The sequence below is a fragment of the Gymnoscopelus braueri genome, assembly GCF_963280865.1.
Source record: "Gymnoscopelus braueri genome assembly, chromosome: 1".
Classification (NCBI taxonomy): Eukaryota; Metazoa; Chordata; class Actinopteri; order Myctophiformes; family Myctophidae; genus Gymnoscopelus; species Gymnoscopelus braueri.
The window spans coordinates 49,614,947-49,638,465 of NC_137603.1; the positions used below are offsets into that span (position 1 = coordinate 49,614,947).

The window sequence follows — 23,519 nt, forward strand, 5'->3', positions numbered from 1 at the left end:
CATTATTATTAGCAGGGAGTAATACTGGTGGTAGTAATAGTACCAGTAGCAGTGATGATGGTGGTAGTAGTGGTGGTAATAAAAAAAGAAAGGTTATTTGTAGTCAGTGGTGTAAAGTAACTAAGTACATTTACTCAAGTACTGTACTTACACAATTTTGAGGTAATTTTATTTTACTGGAGTATTTCCAATTGTCTTTACTTTTACTTCTACTCTACTATATCTCAGAGGCAAATATTGTACTTTTACTCCACTACAATTATTTGAAAACATTAGTTAGCTACTTTGCAGATATAAATGATAACAACTTTAGCCCTATTTTATACCTAAAACGCAACACGTTGTGAGGTTGTAGATCTGCTATTTTCAAACATTTTAGTACTTTTACTTTTGGTACATTTTGATACCAATACTTTTGTACTTTTACTCGAGTTTCTTTTTCATTCCGGACTTTTACTTGTAACAGAGTACTCCTACATTGCAGTATTGATACTTTTACTTAAGTAAAACATGTGAGTACTTTTCCCACCACTGTTTGTAGTAATCCCCATGGGTAAATTACTTAATTCTCTGCATTTTATGCACCCTGTTAGAAGCAGTGTACAGCCCCAGGGCACACACAGGGAGCAGTTAGGGGTTCAGTGTCTTACTCGGGGACACGTCAACACGGAGCCTGGAGGAGTCAGGGATCTAACCAGCGACCTTCCATTCTCCCACATGGCCACTCTACCTCGTGAGCTATTTCTGGCTCTAGTAGTAGAAGTGGTGGTGGTAATAGTAGGCGGCAATTGTAGTAGTAGTAGCAGTAGAAGATGATACTCACAATCTCTGCAGTCCTGTGTACAGCTCCATGTCCACATCTCTCAACATCTGTAGTCCTGTCCAGTTCTCTACGTGTCTGCAAAGGGACAGACAGACAGACAGAAAGGGAGGGAGAGAAAAAGATCATTTTAAATTAACTGTTCTTATTAATCTAGAGAGAGAGAGAGAGAGAGAGAGAGACAGAGAGAGAGAGAGAGAGACAGAGACAGAGACAGAGACAGAGACAGAGACAGAGACAGAGACAGAGACAGAGAGAGAGAGAGAAAACAAGCCAGGGATGCCAGCAGGGGGTTCAGGTGGGGTGTCATTTTGTCAGAACTAAGTTGACGCGACAAGATATATTTAATTGCGCAGAAGCAGCTTCTCTTTTGAAGCTTTATCTGTGTGTCTGTGTCTGTGTGTGTGTGTGTGTGTGTGTGTGTGTGTGTGTGTGTGTGTGTGTGTGTGTGTGTGTGTGTGTGTGTGTGTGTGTGTGTGTGTGTGTGTGTGTGTGTGTGTACAATCACATGTATGCTAACACATTTCATTATAAAAGGAGACTCATTGCACTGCACAGGAAATACAGACAAGGCCGTATAAATAACATGCAATACAGGGAATACAGATAGGCAGGTGGGGGGTGGGATATATACCTAGGTTAGGTTAAGGGACAAGAGACAGTTTGGGGATTTTGCCATTTCAATATGAACCCTGGTTGTTGTAAGGGCCCACGGGTTGGGCTGGGATAAGGTGCGGTTACAATACGTTCACAGTAACATAAACATACCTCCAGTTATGTATACTTGCCGATAAACCCCAAAGTGAGAGAGAGTTATTTATTTATATATTTATGTATGTTATTTATGTATGTATGTATTTATTCATGAGGCAATGCCCACCCAGATTGGACTGGGTGATGTGTCCGTCCCCCTGTCCAAATTGACCAGTACCCAAACATTTACACAAACATTTGAATATGGTTTACAAAAGTTAAATACATTATACATATTATGAAGAAATAGATTACCAAATCAATGCTATAGGTTAAAAAGGCTAATTACGGGTTTACAATTAGCACAGAGTCAGTCAAATGAATGGAAGGATGCCATTCTTAGGAAGTTTCATGGTCACAATTGCTGCCTTCAGCTCTACTAATGGTGCGAGAAAAAAAATTAATAAACCACTTAGGTCTGTTGTACTTTAGTTGATAATAATAACACTGGCAAAATTAATTTGCCTAATTTATTAGACACGGAGGAACTGTCCATGGTCCTGGAACTGCCACTCACTCATTCCCGCTAGGGAAATGCAGTTTTTCTTTTTTATTTAATTTTTTCCTCCTGCCATGGAGGTTGCAACAAGTTACATTAATGCGATGCGATCACTGGGTTAGTGTGTTTTCTTTATGGATGACAACTTTCTTTACCATTATATGTTTAAGAAACATCAATCGTTACAAATAAATTGTTACAAATACATGGCACTGCTTGGCCCCCTCCTTTTTCCTTCTACATCAAATCTCTTCACCGAAATAGCCAATCTACAATCTTACACACAACGCAAGATCTTGTAGAAAAGCTTGTAGATCTGCTATTTCTACGGAATGTTTGCCTATTATGACATGCCCGGAATTATTGAGCTAGGGTTCATGTGGTTAATGACAGCCATATCTTACTGGTAAACAAATGTTATGTCCCTCTTCCATTTGGAAAAAACATGTAGACTGGACAGAATGCACAGACCGATGATATAATTACAAAATAAAATGCAATAGAACCAGTGTTCTTATAGTGGGTATTTGTTTTTTTGGGGGTATTTTTTACTTTTCATTAGGCCCAGCTTTTTAGTATGTTAGTGACAGCTGCACTGGTTCCGCAGTTTGTAAAACTTCAACCTTCAATTCAACTGCATCAGCATTTCAGCAAACTAGAGTCTGCACAGACTTATGTAGATCACCAAATCCTCATAAGTCACAGCCAGGTATTAAATGTCATATCAGGATGTTTCTCTCTGCCTGCTGTCTGATATCTCCCAGGTAAACAGAATCCCGGCACCACTACGCTACTCATACAGTACACATGCACACCCAGAAACACCCAGAAAATGCATCCTTCTTCATCTGTCGGTGACAATCAGCTTCATAAAATGCCCTGCAAACATAGATAGACACAACACCCAAGTGGCTAACCACCAGTTTGGTACATCTGAACTCATACATTTAATTCAAATACCAGTCATTATGTGTCTTGAGCAAGGCAATGTTCCCTTACCCGATGACTCATTTCAAACCGCCCTGGATAACTTACTTATTACGTACTTTAAGTGAACAATAGTTAAAAACCCAGGCCCAGATTTAGTTTAAAAAAAAATGCATTGCAAAGACAAATTGTATGTTATTTTTGTGCTCCGATTTCTTGAGTTTAGCACACTTACTTTAATCACTAAGTAAGAAATGAATGAATATGAGATCTGCACCATTTGTCAACTGCAGGGGAAAATTGCATTCTTTAGCTTTAAGAGTAATTCAACAAATATGTCTATGAAAGTGGTCAGCCAATTCAGTACATGGAACTGATTATTTCAGCCTCAGAGAGTTGAAACAGAGATACTTGCGGAGGATGAATATCCTCTCCCTTGGCTGCCTTAGGATATGCCAGGTCTTTGTGCGCTACGTTTACGCCACTTTTAAAACAGTGTGGGCTGAACAATCCCGTTTATGTGAAATTTGCATAAACACAATCATAACAGACATAAAGTGAATATATTTTCACCTGCCAAATTTGGCATGCTCTCCTCTCACTGCACAAGGTTAGTGAAGAGCATGGCAAGCCAATTTGCTAATTTGAGAACTCTTTAAGCAGCATAAACCCATAGTCAATCTGGGCCTTAGAATTTAAGTTATTAATATTGTTGCGCCTTCTGGAGGTGGGGAAGGATTAACCACAGAAAACCTCTATTCTTAGTAGTAAAACGGACCTGGAACTGTACTTGGACCTCTTTTTCCCCATCTAAACCAAATCTCTTCGCCAAAAATAGCCAATTAAAGATCGGCTATTTTTTAATGTATCATCTGTCCTCTGTACCCGAATGTTCCCCCAAGAATAGGAATTCTGGGATTCAAGTGGTTAATTCAACTAAACATCTGCTCTGTTAAGGAAGGAACTCTCTTGATAACTGCAAAGACACCTCCCTACACACAAACATGCACACAGGCAAGGACACACGCACGCACGCATGCACACCTTTTTTCTAGATTAACGGGTAATGGATGTTGTAATGAGCCATGTTCACAGCCTAGTCCTATTTTGGTACCACTTAAGAAAGAGAAGCAAGTAAAACATATGTTTGTGTTTTTTAATTGAGAAAGGTAGTATGGTATTAAAAATATATATATATACAGAAAAAAGCTACCACGAAAAGCTAGTGAATTATATAATATCCAGTGTAGCAATAAATACATTTCCGAGAACACAGATTTAGTTTCTAGTCAAATACACTGTAGCTCTTTGACAGAATTGTCAGAGCTTTTTCCAAAAGATAGAACCTGTTTCTTCTAACTGAAGCACTGATCTCAACCAGTTAGTATATAGGTTTTGAGTATTCTGAACACTGACTCATATCTACATTCTGTATGTATGTTTTGGGGATATTGTGCACCTTTAACCACTTAAAACCCTACAGTATAGTGTACTTTGTTGACCGGTGTCCACGTGGGGTCTGTATCTGGCCCCTCCTTTTCCCCTCTACTACAATTCTCTTGTAGATTGGCTATTTTAGAAAAATGTTTGCCCCAGAATAGGGAGGCTAGGGTTTATGTTGTTAATAACAGTAGTTATAACAACAGAGAGTGGTAGCTAGTGATTTTAGTGGTCATTTTGAAAATAAACCTACATTTATCATTTGCACTGCTAATAGCTATTCTGTTGTTAGCGGTTGTTGACAAAGCCAGGTGAAAGTTCATAGTTATGACAATGTTTATTGATACTAATCTACAAATCCTATATTAAAGTTGTCTTAGGGCCGGCCTGACGTCACGCTCATGTCACTATGACTCAGCCATAACCATATGTGGTAAGTAGTTCCAAATGCAGCTACGCCCAAATATGCAGTGTGTTGTCTAACCTCAATGTGTCGTCATGGCAATGGCGCAAACAAATCAGTCAGCTCCATATATGGGCACAAAAGGGGGCATGCCCATATATGGGCATATACTGATGACATCAGCGATCTCAAACTCAGCGTGCACAGAGACAAGGACTCGAGGGAGTTCGGTGCCAGCGGTCGAGTAGTTAGGATATCCAGTTGTCCAGTACCGCCGATCCAACCACTATGCCCATATATGGACATTCCAATATATGGGCATATACTGATGACATCAGAGATCTCCATATATGGGCATAAAAGAGACACAGGTACACAGACAGACAGATGCAGAGATCTCCATATATTGGCACAAAAGGGACACAGACAGACGGGTACTCTGACAAAGCCCCCCCCCCCCCCCGACATTATGATTCAGACATATTGGTCGGATCGGTGGTACAACGTAGGTGTGAGGGCCGCATAGCCCAAAGTCCCAAACTCCTAACCTCTAGTAGTATAAATAGGGAGACCGGGGACAAAAGTAACACTTTTTGTATTTGCCTTCATAATTCACAGACTACTTGAAATATCCTAGTCATCTTTTGCTATAAGAAACATACATATGTGCCCTAATTAATAACACAATTTTTAAGCTTTCACTAATAAGGACAAGACTAAAATATTAATTTGAATGAGTCACAGTGTTACAATTGCCCCCGTGACGGGGGCAGTTGTAACAGTGGTTGGGGGCAATTGTAACACTGTAAAAATAAGTCATATTAACACACTTTATCTAAAATAAAAGCACATCACTAAGTAATATGTATTTTCTATAATTTAAAAATTTTACTTACGAATGTTTATCCTGCTACCATAATTGGCGGCCACACTCATGGAGTGTACACGAGTGTATGAAGCTTATGGCCGAGCACACACATGGCCCAACTAACTCCACATTTTCCCCCAAAATTCCTCAATATTCTGCCTGTGTTTACAGCTGCTTCCCATACCGTTACTGTACTTGCAGGATGTACAATCAATAACAAACGCATTATGCCCCAATACTTATGCAAATCACTTCGCCAGCTGCAATTTACTTCCTGATGGTTCTTTTAACAGCCAATCATCATCATCTGCCACAAAACCTCAGCACCTTCGTTCCCCTGCAGAGCCCACAGAAACAAGCGCTGCCCAGTACAGTACGTACAGTACAGTACAGGTAGAGGTACAGGACAGTACAGTACCGTACCGTACCGTACAGTACAGTACAGGTACAGTACAGGTACAGTACAGGTACAGTACAGTACAGTTACAGTACAGGTACAGGTACAGTACAGCACAGTACAGTACGTACAGTACAAGTACAGGTACAGTACGTACAGTACAGTACAGTACGTACAGTACAGGTACAGTACTGGTACAGTACTGGTACAGTACAGGTACAGTACAGTACGTACAGTACAGTGCATGTACAGTACAGTATGTACAGTAGAGTACAGTACGTACAGTACGTACAGTACAGGTACAGTACAGTGCAGGTACAGTACAGTACGTACAGTACAGGTACAGTACAGTACGTACAGTACAGGTACAGTACAGTGCAGGTACAGTACAGTACGTACAGTACGTACAGTACAGGTACAGTACAGTACGTACAGTACAGTGCATGTACAGTACAGTATGTACAGTAGAGTACAGTACGTACAGTACGTACAGTACAGGTACAGTACAGTGCAGGTACAGTACAGTACGTACAGTACAGGTACAGTACAGTACGTACAGTACAGGTACAGTACAGTGCAGGTACAGTACAGTACGTACAGTACGTACAGTACAGGTACAGTACAGTACGTACAGTACAGTGCATGTACAGTACAGTATGTACAGTAGAGTACAGTACGTACAGTACAGGTACAGTACAGTGCAGGTACAGTACAGTACGTACAGTACAGGTACAGTACAGTACGTACAGTACAGGTACAGTACAGTGCAGGTACAGTACAGTACGTACAGTACGTACAGTACAGGTACAGTACAGTACGTACAGTACAGTGCAGGTACAGTACGTACAGTACAGTACGTACAGTACAGTACAGTGCAGATACAGTACAGTACAGTACAGTACATACAGTACAGGTACATTACAGTACGTACAGTACAGTACGTACTGTACGTACGTACAGTACAGTACAGTGCAGGTACAGTACAGGTACAGTACAGTACCGTACAAGTACAAGTACCAGCACAGTACAGTACGTACAGGTACAGTACAGTACAGTACAGTACAGTACAAGTACAGTACAGTACAGTACGTACAGTACAGTACAGTACGTACAGTACAGTACAGTACAGTACGTACTGTACTGTACTGTACTGTACTGTACTGTACTGTACATACAGTATTTACACAATACTACCTACATAGGAAAATAAAGTCTCTTCTTCACCAGATGCAATTTAAACACTGTGATGCCTGCTCAGAGTCATATTGTGTCTAACATACACATCTCCTCTCTCATCTCAGCTGTACCTGGGCCCTAGGTGTATTCCAATCAACCAGAGTGCAGTGGCCATCACTCCAAATGTTGTGACGTCAGGGCTCTCAATACTGCACATTGGGGGAGGAGGAGGGGTGCAGGGCGGGCGCACAGATCGCTGTGTGGGCGCAGGTGCTATGTGGGCGCGGGCGATAGAGCTGAGGCCGCGCGCAGCGCGGCCGAAGTTCTAGTATACATAATTACAATTATTTTGTATTTTTATTCGAATTGTTTTATTATTCAATTTAGTTTTTTCAAATATATGTCTATTTTTTATTTAAATGTGTTTTTACTTTGAAATGTAGTGACATTTAGTGAAATATGTTCATTTACTAACATAAAAGTATGTAATCCCAGACAAAAAATCTGCTTGCATTGAAAACACATTGTTACAATTGACCCCGGTCACTTTGTTACAATTGCCCCCGATGGGCCAACCATGATAAAATCCCTTATTCTAGCTAGAAACACCTATAATGGCATAGGCTGCTGATGTTAATTTGTGACAATAACATAGAGATACAATTCATCTAAGTTTAAATCAGCTGACATTTTATCTTTAGACAGCAGAAGGAAAATACCGTACACTCAAAAATGTATGTTGAAAACTTCTGCTGAGATGAAATGATCAGTCTATCCTTCCATAGGCAGAGAGAGGACCCTACTGAGCATGTGCACAAGAAGTATCACCCCTCTAGCTTATTTCTAATTAGAATTATTGAGTGTGTTACTTTTGCCCCCTGTTACTTTTGTCCCCGGTCTCCCTACTATACAAAGCAATAGACAATTAAGACAACCTCCATCACCACATCTGGATTTGAGTCTGACTGTATTTACCCCTTTTCCTCTACCCTTTGTCTCTCCTCTGTACAAAAGGAGAACTGCCACTCAAAAATGTATAAATAATCTTAAAGTCACCTTCCCCATCTCCCTTGTTGTGGTTTATATCCCTAAAAAAATCATATCTGTTCAATAAAAGTATATATGAAGTATTTGTCTCCATCAAACCCCTGCTACAGGATCTTTAGAGTACCTATACCCTTATTTAGTATGGCAGGATATATGAACAAGTATGCTAATGCAGCACTGACCACTCAATTCCTTTCACATAATAATAAATAATAAATAATCATCATCAATACAAGTTTGATCCCCCATCATTTGAGAACATCTAAATAAAAACAGTGATTGGGGCAAATAACAAATGACACACCACAAAAAGGAGCCAGTCACTTCCTCCATCCTTCAGATGGATGTCTTTAGTGAGGATGGGGTAAGCTTCAAAAACACAAACAAACTAAAACATGTTGTTGTTGGGAGCGGGTCTGTAATTACCACTCCAGGTGCCGAATTGTAACTCAGAAGACAAATGTTCCTCTCTCTCTCACACATTCACAAATCTATTTCTAAATCTTGTCGGAAGGGGAAACTCTAAACAGAACAGCAATGAAGATCTTCTAAGCTGTTTCACAGTAATCTGCTCTGATTCCGCCCATTGTTTCTAATGTCTCTGTCTCCTGGTGATTTACAGCTTCATAGAGATGATCTACAGCCAGCCTCAGCACAGCCTTAATGGGATATTGTTTAATAAAACAGATATGTCTCTGCTGAACTGCCGGAACATTACTCTGCACTTTGGTTCCATTCTCGCTCTGCTCCATATAGGCAGAGCAGTGCTCTGTCAACTAAATAACTACATTTACATTTTTACTGGCTAGATTTTTTTCCATTACAATTCATCTCAAAATCTTTGCATCATGTTTCTTTAAACACAATATACTGGAGTCCCCCGGGGGTCGGTACTTGTCCCCTTCCTTTTTTCCCCTATACACAAATTTCTTCACCGAAAATATCCGATCCACTGAATTAATTGTAGACAAATCTATTTGAAACTAATACAAAAGTTACCTCAAAAAGGGTGCATAGCGAGCCCAAAAGAGAGAAATCTGATTAATATATCATTATAATTATATATTCTATATATTTATAATTCAATTAATCACATACATGAACACTATTTTATTTTTAACATTTATGCGGTTGTACTTCATAGATGTAAATGCATGTAACTGGATTAGTATGAAGCCTCCATGCCTCACAGTCATGCAAGTTAGCATCCATGTGTGGTTAAATCTGCACTGAGCATTACAAATAAGATAGCACTGTCTTAAATAGAAACACAAAAACACTTCAGCACAGCACATCCTGACTTCCATTCTGTATAAATGGTAAAACATGCTGCTTCTTTTCCACATCACTACGTTAAGTGTTGATGGGTATTTTAAATGCAGAGACGTGTAGTATAAAAAGGCAACAAGAGCTGTTCCATTATGGAAGAGTGTGGAGTGTGCCCTGTTGTTCTGTTTTTCTCAGTGAGTTGTCATTACACTGCGTGAGTGTGCATGCATGTGTGTACTGTAGTGTACAGTATGTACTGTATCTGCTGGCCGGAACAACACTCAACCTCCAGAACCAACCATGGGCTGCATTATGCGTTCATGGCTTCACAGCTTGCAAATGAGCATCAATTATTACTGATCTCTCGCAGGGTTCTCTCACTAATAAAGACATTAAAAAAAGAAGCGTGTTGCATACAGTAAATGCAAATGCACACACACACACACACACAGGCAGATACAGACTCCTTCCTAATGCATGCAACTGAAATGACAGAAGATGAAACCAGCTTCATAAAATGGCCTCCAAACAAGCTAGGGCCTCAGTAAGCAACTGGCTGACAGGGTGGACTTGTGGTTAGAGAAACTGCACTGAACTGTAATGGAATGGCCATTAGGGTTAACTCTGGTAGTGGCCAATGTATCCATTATCAGCCAATATATCTTGTCAAAAAGCATTTGAGCAAGGCAATCACACAGGTAATTGAACCCCTATCCCTGACAGAAGTGCTATTCTTTACTGATTGAGCTACACAGGGAAAGGAATGCCCCATACATTTAGATGCTGTGGGACATAAACCTTGTATCTCCATGTCCCCCTCCCCCCCATACTTCACTATATGACAGTGTTGTATAAAAGTAGTGAAAATAGTGGATCTACAAGCTGACAATGTTGTGAGCTTGTAAATCTGATTTTTGTATTTCTGTGTTTTGCTTATAATGACAAAAAAAGGTTAAATAAAGGCAAAAAAAGTCAATAATATGAATATTTTACAAATAGTATTAACTAGAGCTTGTGTGACTAAATAATAACTACGGTACATTGGATCCATTGGAACGCAGGGTATTTTTTTCCATTTCCTGAAAAGTAACAGTTCTGGACAAGGTTTCACCCGACAGCGACAATATTATGTTCAGCAGACCAGAGGTCTTAATGCCACACTGCAGTCAGATGATTCAGTGTCTGTATCGACAGATAAAAACATTACAGAAACAGGCGGAGCCACTGCAGTCTCGATCGCACACTTACAGGGGAAAATATGAAAAACCTAATGGAAAACTGTGACAATTTGTCTCAATTACAACAGCAGGCATTGACATCAAAGTGACAGACAAAACTGACCAAATTACATCGATATTAAAAATGATTTTCGCCCTTGCTGAAACGATGGAATCAACAGTTAAGATAATGCCCCCAATAAAGCTCATGTGCTACCGTGAGTGACTAATTCCCAGGAGATGGAGGGAACAAAAACCCCAACAAAGGCAGACGTGGAGTCCGATCGATACAAGCAGAAATGAAATATGGTGTGAATGAAATTTCCATTGATTTGGTGATAGTCATCAGAGGGTCTTCACAGCCAGTCTGGCCTCCCGGGGCAGATGATGGGTTAATTGACTCAATTGACTCAACTTGGTCGATGAACTAACTCATCAGAATGTACTGAGTTTCCTCAGATCTCTATGGTACTTAACTATAAAGACGAGGAGGATGAATGTTGTGAGTGAAAAACTGCAACGGTAATGATAACTTGATTTGTACAGCTTCTATACGTGGAATGCAAGTATGATCAAGGTTCTGCACAGAGTTACTGCAGGCTAACATGCCATTCCCCAATAAAAACTAACATTTTCACCACAGAGTGGTGAAACTAGGGAAAAACATATATAATCATTCACTTTATTTATACAAGTTAATTTAATACGTGGACCTTGTGTTTTACCAGCAGCCTCAGAAAGATGGAAATGTACTGTACAGGAACACAAAAAGGCTTGACAAACCTGTCAAGCCTTTTTGTGTTCCTGTACAGTACATTTCAACCTAAACCATTTTTTCCACCTTAAAGTTTTGCTGAATAAAAATTTCAATTAAATTCACCTCATTGTAGTGCCAAATCACAACAGGTTGTCTCAAGATACTTTACATATAAAACAGAGATATGACATTGCCCCCTACCCTGCTGAGCAAGCATTGTGCAACAGTGGCCAGGAAAAACTCCCCTTTACCGGGAAGATACCTGGGGCAGAACCTGGCTCTACGATGGGTGGCCAACTGGCCATCTGCCTTGACCATGTTGGAGGGGAGAGAAAGAGATACAAGCAACAGCAACAACTACAGTATAATGGCAACAATAACAATAATAGCAGCTATAATAATTTTATAATATAAAATATTAACAATCCACTGTCGTATTCCAGCGAACCCTTGATCCTCGGTCAATTTAATTTAGTTTGTTTATTTGCACAATGCGCAACATCCCTTCCCCTAGTTCTTGTCCTATTCTTCTTCTAGTGCTTCTCCTTTATCTGATCCTGTATGATCCCAGAATTTTTTTTGTGGTTTTGATCGTTGTACCGCCATTTCAAGTTAGTTGCTTGTAATTATGTTTGTGTAAAGCATGTTCACTTACACTTGTAATTCTCTCTAGATACGAGAGTTAAATAAATAAATGCCTAAAATGTTAAGTGTATAACAGCAGCAGATAGGGCAATGGGATTTAACACAGAAGTAGACAATACACTATTAACTTGTGCAGGAGAGATGAGAAAAAATGCCTCAGTGGCTATTATTTCAGATCAAGTCAAATGATAAGAAAGACAAAGGAAATCAAAGATACAATTCAAGCTATTGATCTAAACAGATGTGACTATTGCAGAAGGCTGAATTATTTTAGAAAACATGAGGAACTACTAGCCTACATCCGTATCTGTTCATCTGTTTACAACATCAGTACTTTGTGCACACTCATTTTCCAATACAGAGGGAAATTCTATACCCTATTTTATGTTATTTTAACTACTTTCAACCTGCCATCGCTAATTAGGGCATATTATTATAGGCGGATAATAATATTTACTTCACAGTAGTCTATAACAGGGGTTCCCAAAGGTGGGGTCGCGGGACACTGACGGTGGGGTCGCAAAATTATTTTGGGTCATAACATAAAAATTAAAAATAAAAAAACAGAATGGATGAAATACAATCTAAAAATGATTACAAATAGTACATTTAAACATTTTAATACATTACAAATAAGCACCGAACGTGCAAGTTTATGTGCATAAATTACCTCCAGGGTTAGGTGGGATCGTGAGTCAATGGCCGCATTATTTTGGGTCACAGGCTGAAAACCCATGGTCTATTAGGCTAGTATTATTAGGACCACCCAGTAGCAGAACTGATGTAAAAGAGATAGGCAGGTTTATAAAACATCCAGTCTACTGGCCTCAGCAGAAGACTTTAATGATCCCTAATTTTTCTTGTAGTGGCCTTCTTTTTATGTACTACACCTCTGTCTCCCTCAATGAAGCACTTAACCACATGAACCTTAGCGTCCCTATTCTGGGGGCGAACATTCCGTGAAGATGGCAGAGCTACGAGCTCACAAAGAACTACCACCAGAAAGACTAATAAAATTAATGTTGCACAACCCTCAGTTTAACCCTAGTTACAGTAGACAGCTGTAATGTTGTTCCCTGGTTGAATCATGATTTTAGCTGAGTTTGTAATGTGTTTTTACTAGCAAACACAGTAGAATCCCAAGTGTTTAATTATATTTAGTAGTATACAAATTTTTTGTACACACTCAGTCAAATTAACAGTCAAGATTTAACTGTGCAGAATCAGTTCAGCCCAGAGAATCATACTATAGCTCTGATGACACTTGGTGGCAGAATGCCTGACTAATTACAGTCATTTTCAGTTTTGGGCTGGGAGCGCTTACTGTTGTTCAGTCATGTAGCAAAGTGTTGATCCATTTGAGAGCTTGCCTCGCTGCATCTGAAATGCTTAGCTCCTCAACCCATGCAAAATCTGTGCTCCCTGCTCTCTGCTCTCAGCTGGTTGAGCCTAGCTGCAGACGGCAGATATGCACCCAACGCAAGCCTCCTTAAAAACCAGGATTAAGACTTATTTCAAAGCCTTTGACCGAGTTTAACCTTGTGTGTTATATGTGTCAGCATCATTTCATGTCTGTCTTTCTATGGGCTTGCCTTCTGTGCGTGCGTGCGTGCGTGCGTGCGTGCGTGCGTGCGTGCGTGCGTGCGTGCGTGCGTGCGTGCGTGCGTGCGTGCGTGCGTGCGTGCGTGCGTGCGTGCGTGCGTGCGTGCGTGCGTGCGTGCGTGCGTGCGTGCGTGCGTGCCAGTGTGCGAGTGTGCGTGTGTGTGTGTGTATGTGTGTGCCTGCGGGTGTTGTAGTTGGCGGTACAGCTGAAGATGTATAGCACAATTCATACATAGTGACATTTAACTGCTTCACAGGAAATGTATAGAAAGATACATACATGCATCAAGCATTTTGTTACAGAAGGCTACTTTTGTAAATACAACTTTTACAACAATACCCTTTTGTTGTCTAACTTTTTGTGTCCAAGTCACACCAAAGGTTAAGTAAAAATGAAGAGGCACTCCTGTATTCATAGCGAAAAGGGGGTTACCCTTCCAGTCATATGGTGCCGTCCAGGAAACTTCCACACTACAGGAATGCGGAAGTGCTGTTCTCAAACCCAAGACGTAAAAGGGTGACCTAAAGAAAAGGGTCACCGCTAAAAAAAACTGTTAAAACGACATAGGTGCGTTGTCTAAAGCGGATTTGAGCCTCGAGAGGCACCGGCGAGCGAGCCGTCAGGCGAGCGAGTCGCCATGCCGAGCGTTGCGAAGTCCGCTTCAGCTAACACAGCGCCGTTCGACTCATATCCCCCCTGATCAACATGTGCTGTTTCAGCCCCCCCTTCAAGTCAAACGTTTGACTTCTTGGGCCTGAGAATGTGTTGGATTCAAACCAGTAGCTGACCTTCCAGTTACAAACCATGTTTCTCTAATCTCCTGTCAACTGCTGTGTTGTTGTATGACAGTAGGGCGAGACACGAATGTTCGTGTTCTTGTGAACCAGGCATCGGGTCTTCTGAGCCACCATGTTGTCAATTCAAAATCCCATTGGATACGCTCCACCTCTGGACAGAAAGCTTGTTGGATACGCTCCACCTCTGGACAAAAGGCTTGTTGGATACGCTCCACCTCTGGCTCCACCACTTACAAAAAAGATGCTCAGTTGCATACATACATCATGTTTACTCTATATAATGCTAGGATAGAAAGACATATTCAACTGCGTGTGTGTGTGTGTGAGTGAGTGAGTGAGTGAGTGAGTGAGTGAGTGAGTGAGTGAGTGAGTGAGTGAGTGAGTGAGTGAGAGAGAGAGAGAGAGAGAGAGGGCAGCAAGTGTGTAAAGTATGTGAGTATATAAACTTTTGTTTGAGCAATGAGGTGTGCGTGCATGTGTGTATCGCGTGTGCATGTGTGCGAGCGAGCGAGCGAGCAAGAAAGAGAGAGAAAGAGAGAGACACGGAGAGAGAGAGAGAGAGATCAAAGCAAGCCCAGGATTATTAACTGCTGGCCTTGACTAGTTTGTATTTCATGTACCATCTTCATAGTATGTGTTTATTGAATATGTCAAAGCCAGAAACAATGCAAATAAAACATAAATATTTAGACATTAATGAGAAGTAAACTTCGCAGGCATAAAATCTAGTTTTTCATCTCCGTTAAGCAGAGCAGCCCATCTAAACAGGGCTCTGGAGTGAAAACTTTCAAAAACATCACAAAAACCAAAACACGGCCAGATTAATCACACTTCCTCGCTGATGTCAGCGCTTTGTTGTTCTTTTTTCCTCACGTCAACTCCATTTTACAACCCCAGGGCCATACTGCAGAGCGCACACTAAAGTTTAATCAAATAAGTGATCGCAGCGCTCTGGACGGCAGCCAGAAGCACCATACCGTACAGCAGGAAAAATCTAGAAACCCTTTTAACACAAAGACACAGTGTGTTTAAAAGTATCTCCCCATCTGGTGATTATAATTAGCACTGAGCCCATATCCATCCCATACCCTCCAAACACGCATCCCTTGCCAAATAGTGCAAAAGGGTCACTAGATACAATGCCAAAGCAATCACACCGCTATAATCTACTACTATCATCTACTACTATCATTATATTACAGTATGTACGGTGTAATATAGTTCATTCTTTTACAGTAGGCCTATAGTATTATAGAATTTTATTGTACAGTATAGCTGTGGTAGGGGGTTTGGTCATGGTCCGCACATGATAAAAGCAGCATGGAAGTTTGTAATATAAATTTCCAGATTTTCAGAATTCAGCTCAGTCATCAGACAGATAGGTCATGGGTTCATCCCTGTTCAACTCCGATTGTAATTTTATGTTCTCTCATGTAAGCCTCTCTCTGTTTCTTTGTGTGTGTGCATGTGTGTGCGTGTGCGTGCGTGTGCGTGCGCTCCGAATTTTAATGCAGTGATTGAGTGAGTAACCTTAGACTCAACCATTATTATGTAAATTCTGGATGAAATTTAGACTTGAATGAAGTGAAAGTGAATATACCGTATATTCCAGCAATGGGGGTAATAACATCTCTGAAATGCTGGATCTATGCATATTCAAAGATGCTAATATCACAGGCCTCGTGCCTCGCCCACTCAAAGCAAAGTGGTTTCATGTTTCAGCAAGTGTCTTTTTTTGCATACTGGCAGTGGACCATGATAGGTTTGTGGGATTGGTTACATCAATAGCCAGCTGAGATTGTGAGTAAGCAGAGAAGCTCCCCACCTCCAGTGTTACAGAGTGAAAAGGGTGCTCTGGTGGCACGTATTGCACACATAATCTGCATCAAATTATATGCCTCCATCATCAAGAGTTAATTGTGGAGAGACTTTTGTTTTGTAGAGGGGGACTTTAAGAAATCTCCCCTTTATCTGAGCTCCTGTCAGACAGTCTGAGGCAAATTCTGGCTCAAGAGCATACAGGCGGCAGAATTAAGGTTTAATGCACATACTTTATGGAGTTAAGTCTCACCCAATTCCAGGATATGATAAATCTGTGTCTGTGGGGGTCTATCTCTCTCTGCTGGAAAATTCAATTAACAAAAAAAAGAGGACCAAAGCAATATTAGACAGCTGATCATAGAGACAGAGAGAGATGTAAAGAGAAAGATCTCCTGTGGCCTCACACGGCTCACAGTACTAATGAACCACCTGCCGCACTCTTCACTTGACTGATTGATTTGACAACTGCAGACAAATGTCAAAGATTTTGTGGGGGCTTTTTATGCCTTTATTATGGATGGGACAGTATGCTGACAGGAACTGGGGAGAGAGATGGGGAGTGACACACAGCAAAGGCTGTCGGGATCGGGACTCGAACCCGCGACACGCAGTCAGGCAACATTGTAGCCTAGGTGCCTGGACCGCTACGCAAGCGGTCCAAGCCCATCCTCTTTTTCTTTCCTTTGTCATGACTAAAACTGAGAAGAGAGGTGGGAGAGGAGGTACGAAGGTGCGAAGGAGAGGTAAGAGTGCTGGACAGGGGAGGGGGAGATCGGGAGGAGAGGAGTTGGGTTGAGTGGTAGTACCGAAGAGAGGAGAGGTCTCAAGACCTGTGGAAGGATCCACAGTCCGGGAGCTACAGACTAAAATGCTCTGTCACCTTTAGTGGAAAGCGTGGGAGGAGGTGGGGAGGGGTGGAGAAATCTAGGGGAGGAGAGGAGGGGGATGGAGAAAGCAGTGGGGTGCAGAGAGGGTGTAACTGGCAGAGAAAGAGGAGAGGAGATCAATCAATCAATAAACCTTTATTCGTCACAAACAACTTTTTAAAAAAGTAGTATTTTCTAAAATGCAGTGAAATGTATACAGGTCAGCCCCACGGATAGTGAGCAATAAAACAAGACAAACAGGACTAAACTAACCTAAACAATAAATAATCAACCACTAAAGCACTTAGGAGCACATTGCTCATTTTCAGCCCACAATAGTACATAAATGAGATGAGAGGAGAGGAGACGAGAGGAGAGGGGAGGCGGGGGGGGTTGACTCCATGGAGATTGCTACTGAACAACCCACAAAGAACAAACTGCATAGTATACCGTACTGCAGTACGACACTCAACCTCTGCATGGGTCTTTTAAAAGCGTGGGTGAGTGGAGCAGCTCCAGCACAACTGTAATCTTCCACTGTTGACCACTGGGAGCCGAGGAAAGACAGGACATGTTTTTACATCACTTGCATCTTTTGAATCTCTTGAGTCACTTTGAATAAAGATGCGCAAACGCCCTCTGTTTCCACTTTATTCCCCTCGTCAGTCTGTTGCATACAGAATTTCTATGCTAGCCTCATGCGACACCTTTATTTCATGGGCTAAAGCAATACTAAATAAAAGATAAGATTCGGAATTGCATTCCAACACATGAATATGTATACCATGCTAGAAATATGCCCAAGTAACCACACACACACACACACACACACACACACACACACACACACACACACACACACACACACACACACACACACACACACACACACACACACACACACACACACACACACACACACACACACACACACACACCTTTTTCCTCCTTTGACAAGTGTATGAATAATTGATTCCTTTATTTTGAGAAAGAGGGACAGAAGTCCAAGCTCACAGTATTGTGTATGTGTGTAGTAAGCCCTTACAGCTCCCAGTGCCATTGTCACATTCACATCACCCTGGAGAGACATCAGTCCAACGCTGTCATAAACACATCAGCCAAGAACAGAACAAGACGGAGCAGAATGGAGAGAAGAGGAGAGGAGAGGAGAGGCTTCAGAAAGTTCTGAGCTGCCAGTGAAAAAGAGGTTTAGAGAAGAAGTGTTTTCAACTTCTTCCATATTAACATTTCTGAACAGGCCAGAGAGCATCTAGCCTCGCACAGGCAGCCTAAATCTCGCACGCTCACTTTTCGCTTCAAGATGGTGGCGTTGCCAGTACTTCTCAATGTTTTTGGATCACGGCCACCAGAAAACAATGTTCTGTACTCTTGGTGGATTTGGCTGGTAAGACTATATACAAGTGCCTTTCTGGCAATGGTATTTTATGTGTCATGCCGTGTATTAAGCTTTTTTATTCAAAACACTTCCAATCACCGGAGGGGGGTTCTTAAGCTGGTTTTGGCTTGGGTCGGAATGAAAAGCCTGCATACACACAGACATCCTTGGTGCATAAGTGAATAACACCAGTATCGGGAGCAAGAACACCAGACTTCTGAACGTTTTTTATCTAGCAATGATCAGACTGCTGAATTCAGTTTGAGCCGTTGCTCAAACTGAATTGTGTTTTAATATTGACGCTCCTTTTATACCTATATCATATGACTCTTAATCCAGATAATGTTAAATTATTTTACTTCTTTTTTTAACTGCAACATTGATGAGCGTGCACAAATAAGAATTTCACCCACTTTTACTGGTAATAAATGTGATGTGACAATAAAGATTGAATGATTGATTGATTGATCGATCGAGGTTAGTGGTCGTAGGATCGGTTTGTTAATGCAAAGGTCCCATGTTCTATTCCCTACTGCTCGATGAGGAAAGGGTCAGCACAGAGAAAACTGTTCCGTTATGCCATACCACACAACACCACTCAAATGGAAAGCACATGAAAGAGGCATGATCGGGTATGACAAATCATTATCTACTGTACTCATGACCTTATCACAACCTATACAGTATGCAGCCATGTGTCCTGTGAATTGAACTCCCCTACCTCTTCATGCACTTGTAAGTCACCATGACTGTTTAGTCAGCTCAAAGACTAAAGCATAAAACATGAATTTGACACCTGCCAAGGTATTGGAATAACCTTTGATAAAAATGCATTTCACAGAGAAATAGATGATTTATTTGGCCTGCAAATGCCATCACGTAACCCTGATAACTGTGCACCTGTCTTGCACTGGCTCATTTGTCTTAAGAGTTCATGAGGGTTAAGTGTGAATTCATCCCGGAATTCTTATATTATCAAGAGAACATTTTTATTCCATAGATTAATGAAACTGTGAACATTTATGAAAAAACATGAATAATGACCTCACTGGATGATACTGCTGGGAACATACAAGTTACTGTAAGTAGAATAACATGTTACATTAATGAGTTATAGATATGTTTTTAATTGGTGGAATGTATTGGAGGCGAGGTTGAGCAGAGCTTTTTTGTGCAGTTTATCTTATCTTTCCTCCTCTGATTCATTCATTGTTAATCGATTCAGTTCCACTGAAGGCAGTGGCAGAATACATATTGTGGGTGATGTGTGGTCTTTCATTCAAAAGCTGGCAGAGTTGACGGCCTTTGGGACCCCTCCAGAGATCAATATACACACAGAGTGTAATTAATTCCATTCAGAGTGATCAGGTAAATGTGCTGTGAATTATGTTTTCTTAAAGCTTTATTTTATCAGGGGAAAACAACACTAAAACTTCTTTTTACAGTAAAACCTACCCTGCTTTAGCCTCGGAAACCCATGCCTTTTTTTTTGTTTCAAAAGAAAAAAAGCCTGGGGGAACCTTGCAGGAACCGTGGTTTATGAGTGGGAGTGAACCTTGTTATCTCCTAACCAATCAGAGTGCAGAGGGGCGTCGCTTTAAATTTGGTGACGTCAGCGTTCTGTGCACAGGCCGGGGGGGGAGGGGAGGGGAGGCGGGGACATAGATTGGTAAAACAATAGGGAGCCGGCGTTTGATTCCAGCGCAAGGTTTGAGTCACGCCCCTCTATGCCTTGGAAAGCCTGCGTTCCTCCAGCCTAACCCTGCTTCACACTGAAGCAGTTATACACATTCACTCCTGGGAGATACTCAGCACTGCCACAGGCTTCTATTGTGACAGGGAGCTGTCCAGTACAACCATAGTCTTCTACTGTTGGTCACTGGGAGCTGTCCAGTACAACTCACAGTAGCAGAGAGTAAAACATATGAGGTAGTGAAAACTATGGTGTTATGGGCATATGAATTGGTACCTGAAGAATATAGACAACGTTTAGAAAATGTAATATCAAACGTATGTCAAATTTGTCAGGGATATGTTGGTCCAGTTTAACCAATGGTGTTTGGCATCAGAGGTTAAAACTTTTAAAGAGCTGTGTGACCTGATAACTCTGGAATAATTTAGAAACTGTGTACCAGCTAATATTGCTCCCTACATAAATGAGAGAAAAGTTAAAACACCTCAAGAAGCAGCCGTCTTGGCTGATGAGTATTTTTTAACACACAAACATGCATTTGGTGAGGACTGTGGTATGCATCAGACCAGTGGTCCAGGATGTAGGCCTACTGATAGAGATTTTGTGGGTAAAGGAGATTCAGATTTAGCTAAACTTGAGCCTAGTTCATGGAAACATGATGACCCTGAAACTTATCATTATCATTATTACCACGGTAAAGGGCATTGGAAAAAGGATTACCCTGCTATTAAAACTAAAGAGAAGTTGTCAGTTGGTGCACAAATAAAACCTGTCGCTTTGGCTGCCCCTGTCATTCCTTTAAGTAAGGCTGTTTATTTTGCATTCATTTCAGAGGGATGTGTCTCTACCTGGTGGAAAGGCAGTCGCAGTGAACATCTTGAGAGATACAGGCGCACTACAAACTTACATTCGTCAAGCCGTAATTCCTTTCTCCTCAGTTTCAGACACGGGTGATTTCATGTTAACGCAAGGTATGGGGATGAAAATAATTCCTGTCTCCTTGCATAGAAGGATACGGAGCCCCTAAAGGGTGTGTGGCCACAACTTATAAAGTGTGCGCACAACTTTAAAAGAAATCGGCACTGTGTCACTTTAGGGGATCCGTAGTATGAGGTTAGTCTGTGGTTTAGTTACTGGGGAGGTGGGGGTGGAAGTGCGTCCTGAGTTGCCTGTGGAAGGGGTTGATATAATCCTTGGCAATGATCTTGCAGGTGATAAAGTGTGGGTTGAGGCTCAATCGCCTACTGTGGTTACACAGGTTCCTGATCGCAGCCTTTAAGTTTGGAATGTTGAAAACAGAGGTGTCGGAACCTGTGACTGAGGTTCTCCAGACTAAGACTTGCAGGGTAAAGCGCACTATGAGTGTTAGAAAAGGGTGTGTTCAACAGGTAAAAGCTGATGCCAAAACCTTTGCAATACCTCTTACTGTAAGTCCATTTCCAGGAATGACTTAGTTCAAGAACAAGGTCTGATCCTATTTGAATGCTATGTTTTATGGGGAGAGATTTGTCTCAAAATTATTTGTGAATCCAATACCATGATGTACAAATATTCCATGATTTACAAATGTGTGTCCATGATTCACAAATGTGTTTTGCAATCTGCAAAAACAAATTATTTATTTGTGACTTTTGTAAATATTAATTTGTAATAAAAAAAAAAGTATTATACTTGTGTGTGCATTTATCATAAAATATAATTTGCAAATCATCAATTCTGTGTGTCAATTGTTGAGTCTGCATTTGTGAGACCAACACACGCATACATTCCTTTTCCCTGTTACATCATTTTGAGACAAACGTTACGCTTTTTAATATCTAATTGTGCTGAGCAGGGAGAAAAATTTAACAGAGCCTGAACGCCAAATTAAAATATTATATTCACACTTGTTTTTACATTCTATAAATAAAATATTGGTTTCAATCTATTCGTGAGTTATCTGACTGACACAAGGTGATGGCAATGGCACCTTGTGAAGGGTGCATAATAAAGAGCCAGATCGATATATCAGTTATCATTTGACTTTTTTGACGACAGGTCTGTATTGGTCGGTATCGGCAAAATATGCAGCCGATGTGTCCTGATTTTTAACCACTTTCAACCTTGCGTTCCTATTTGGGCATGTCATTAGAACTGTAAGCAGTTTTCACAAGTCATATATTTTCAAAAATAGCAGATCTACAGGCTCACATGTCGCAACACGACACTTTGTGAGCCTGTAGACTTTTTTTATTTTTATTATTATTTATTTAAGTTTTTCAAATTGATTATGCACCTTTTTTTTGACAAAATATCACTCAAAACATTGGTAACCGGTGGGCTAGGACTCTCCAAATTCGGAATCTAATAAATGCTATGACGAAACCTTCTTGAGACGTAATGACCATGAAAATAAAACAGTAACACATCACCTTGGACAAGCAAAAATCCAATACAGATACTGTTGTTATCATACATACTTTAGTACAATAGGCTCTCTTCATCTACACTTATGCCAACAACACTTGATGATGGCTCAGAACACTGAAAGTGTGTCTAAAGGATGTCCTTGAGACACACAGCATGTATAAATAGCCTCAATTAGCTCTAATGGAACCTGATAGAAATCTCCACAATGAGATCTCCTCTTGACAAAAGGTGCCATCACCGTCATCAGTGTGAAGGGGAGAAATTACAACAGCTCAACGTGTTTATCTTTTAAGGACCTTTAAAAAACAAAAGGGGATGTGATAAAATCTCCCACTGCTTTCTTTCCTTATTACATCAATCCCATCACATACAGCAGGCAGTGATCATTATGTCATCAGGATTGTCACACATCAACACTGCCTCTCTTAAATTAATTAGAATTCTAATTAGAATCACCCACAAAACAAATTCATAAAGCTATTCTATAGCTCTCCTCTCCTTCCTGTTCATTTCAGCACAGCATCAATAATTCATTAAAATACAGTACCACTATTTTGTCTATTGCCCTCATTTTGTAGGAAGAACTGGAGGCAAGATAAATGTAATGATGCGAAGCCTGCGTAGCTAGTTCAGGCAGACAACTCAAAGTAGCGCCAACTACATCAGGTGATCAGTCACATGCACGCTAAACTCAATTTGGGACGGGCTATTAATCA

The 23,519-nt window shown here is 40.9% G+C and overlaps 1 protein-coding gene across 1 annotated transcript in view; it reads right to left on the reverse strand.

The window, feature by feature from the left end:
* Nucleotides 1-23,519, reverse strand: part of ntrk3b (neurotrophic tyrosine kinase, receptor, type 3b) — a gene marked incomplete at both ends in the record, with an annotated part of 300,643 nt that overhangs the window by 251,269 nt on the left and 25,855 nt on the right. Inside the window, one exon of the mRNA XM_080434874.1 lies at nt 824-898. Coding sequence (XP_080291000.1) covers nt 824-898 — 75 coding nt within the window. The remainder of the gene's footprint in view (nt 1-823; nt 899-23,519) is intronic.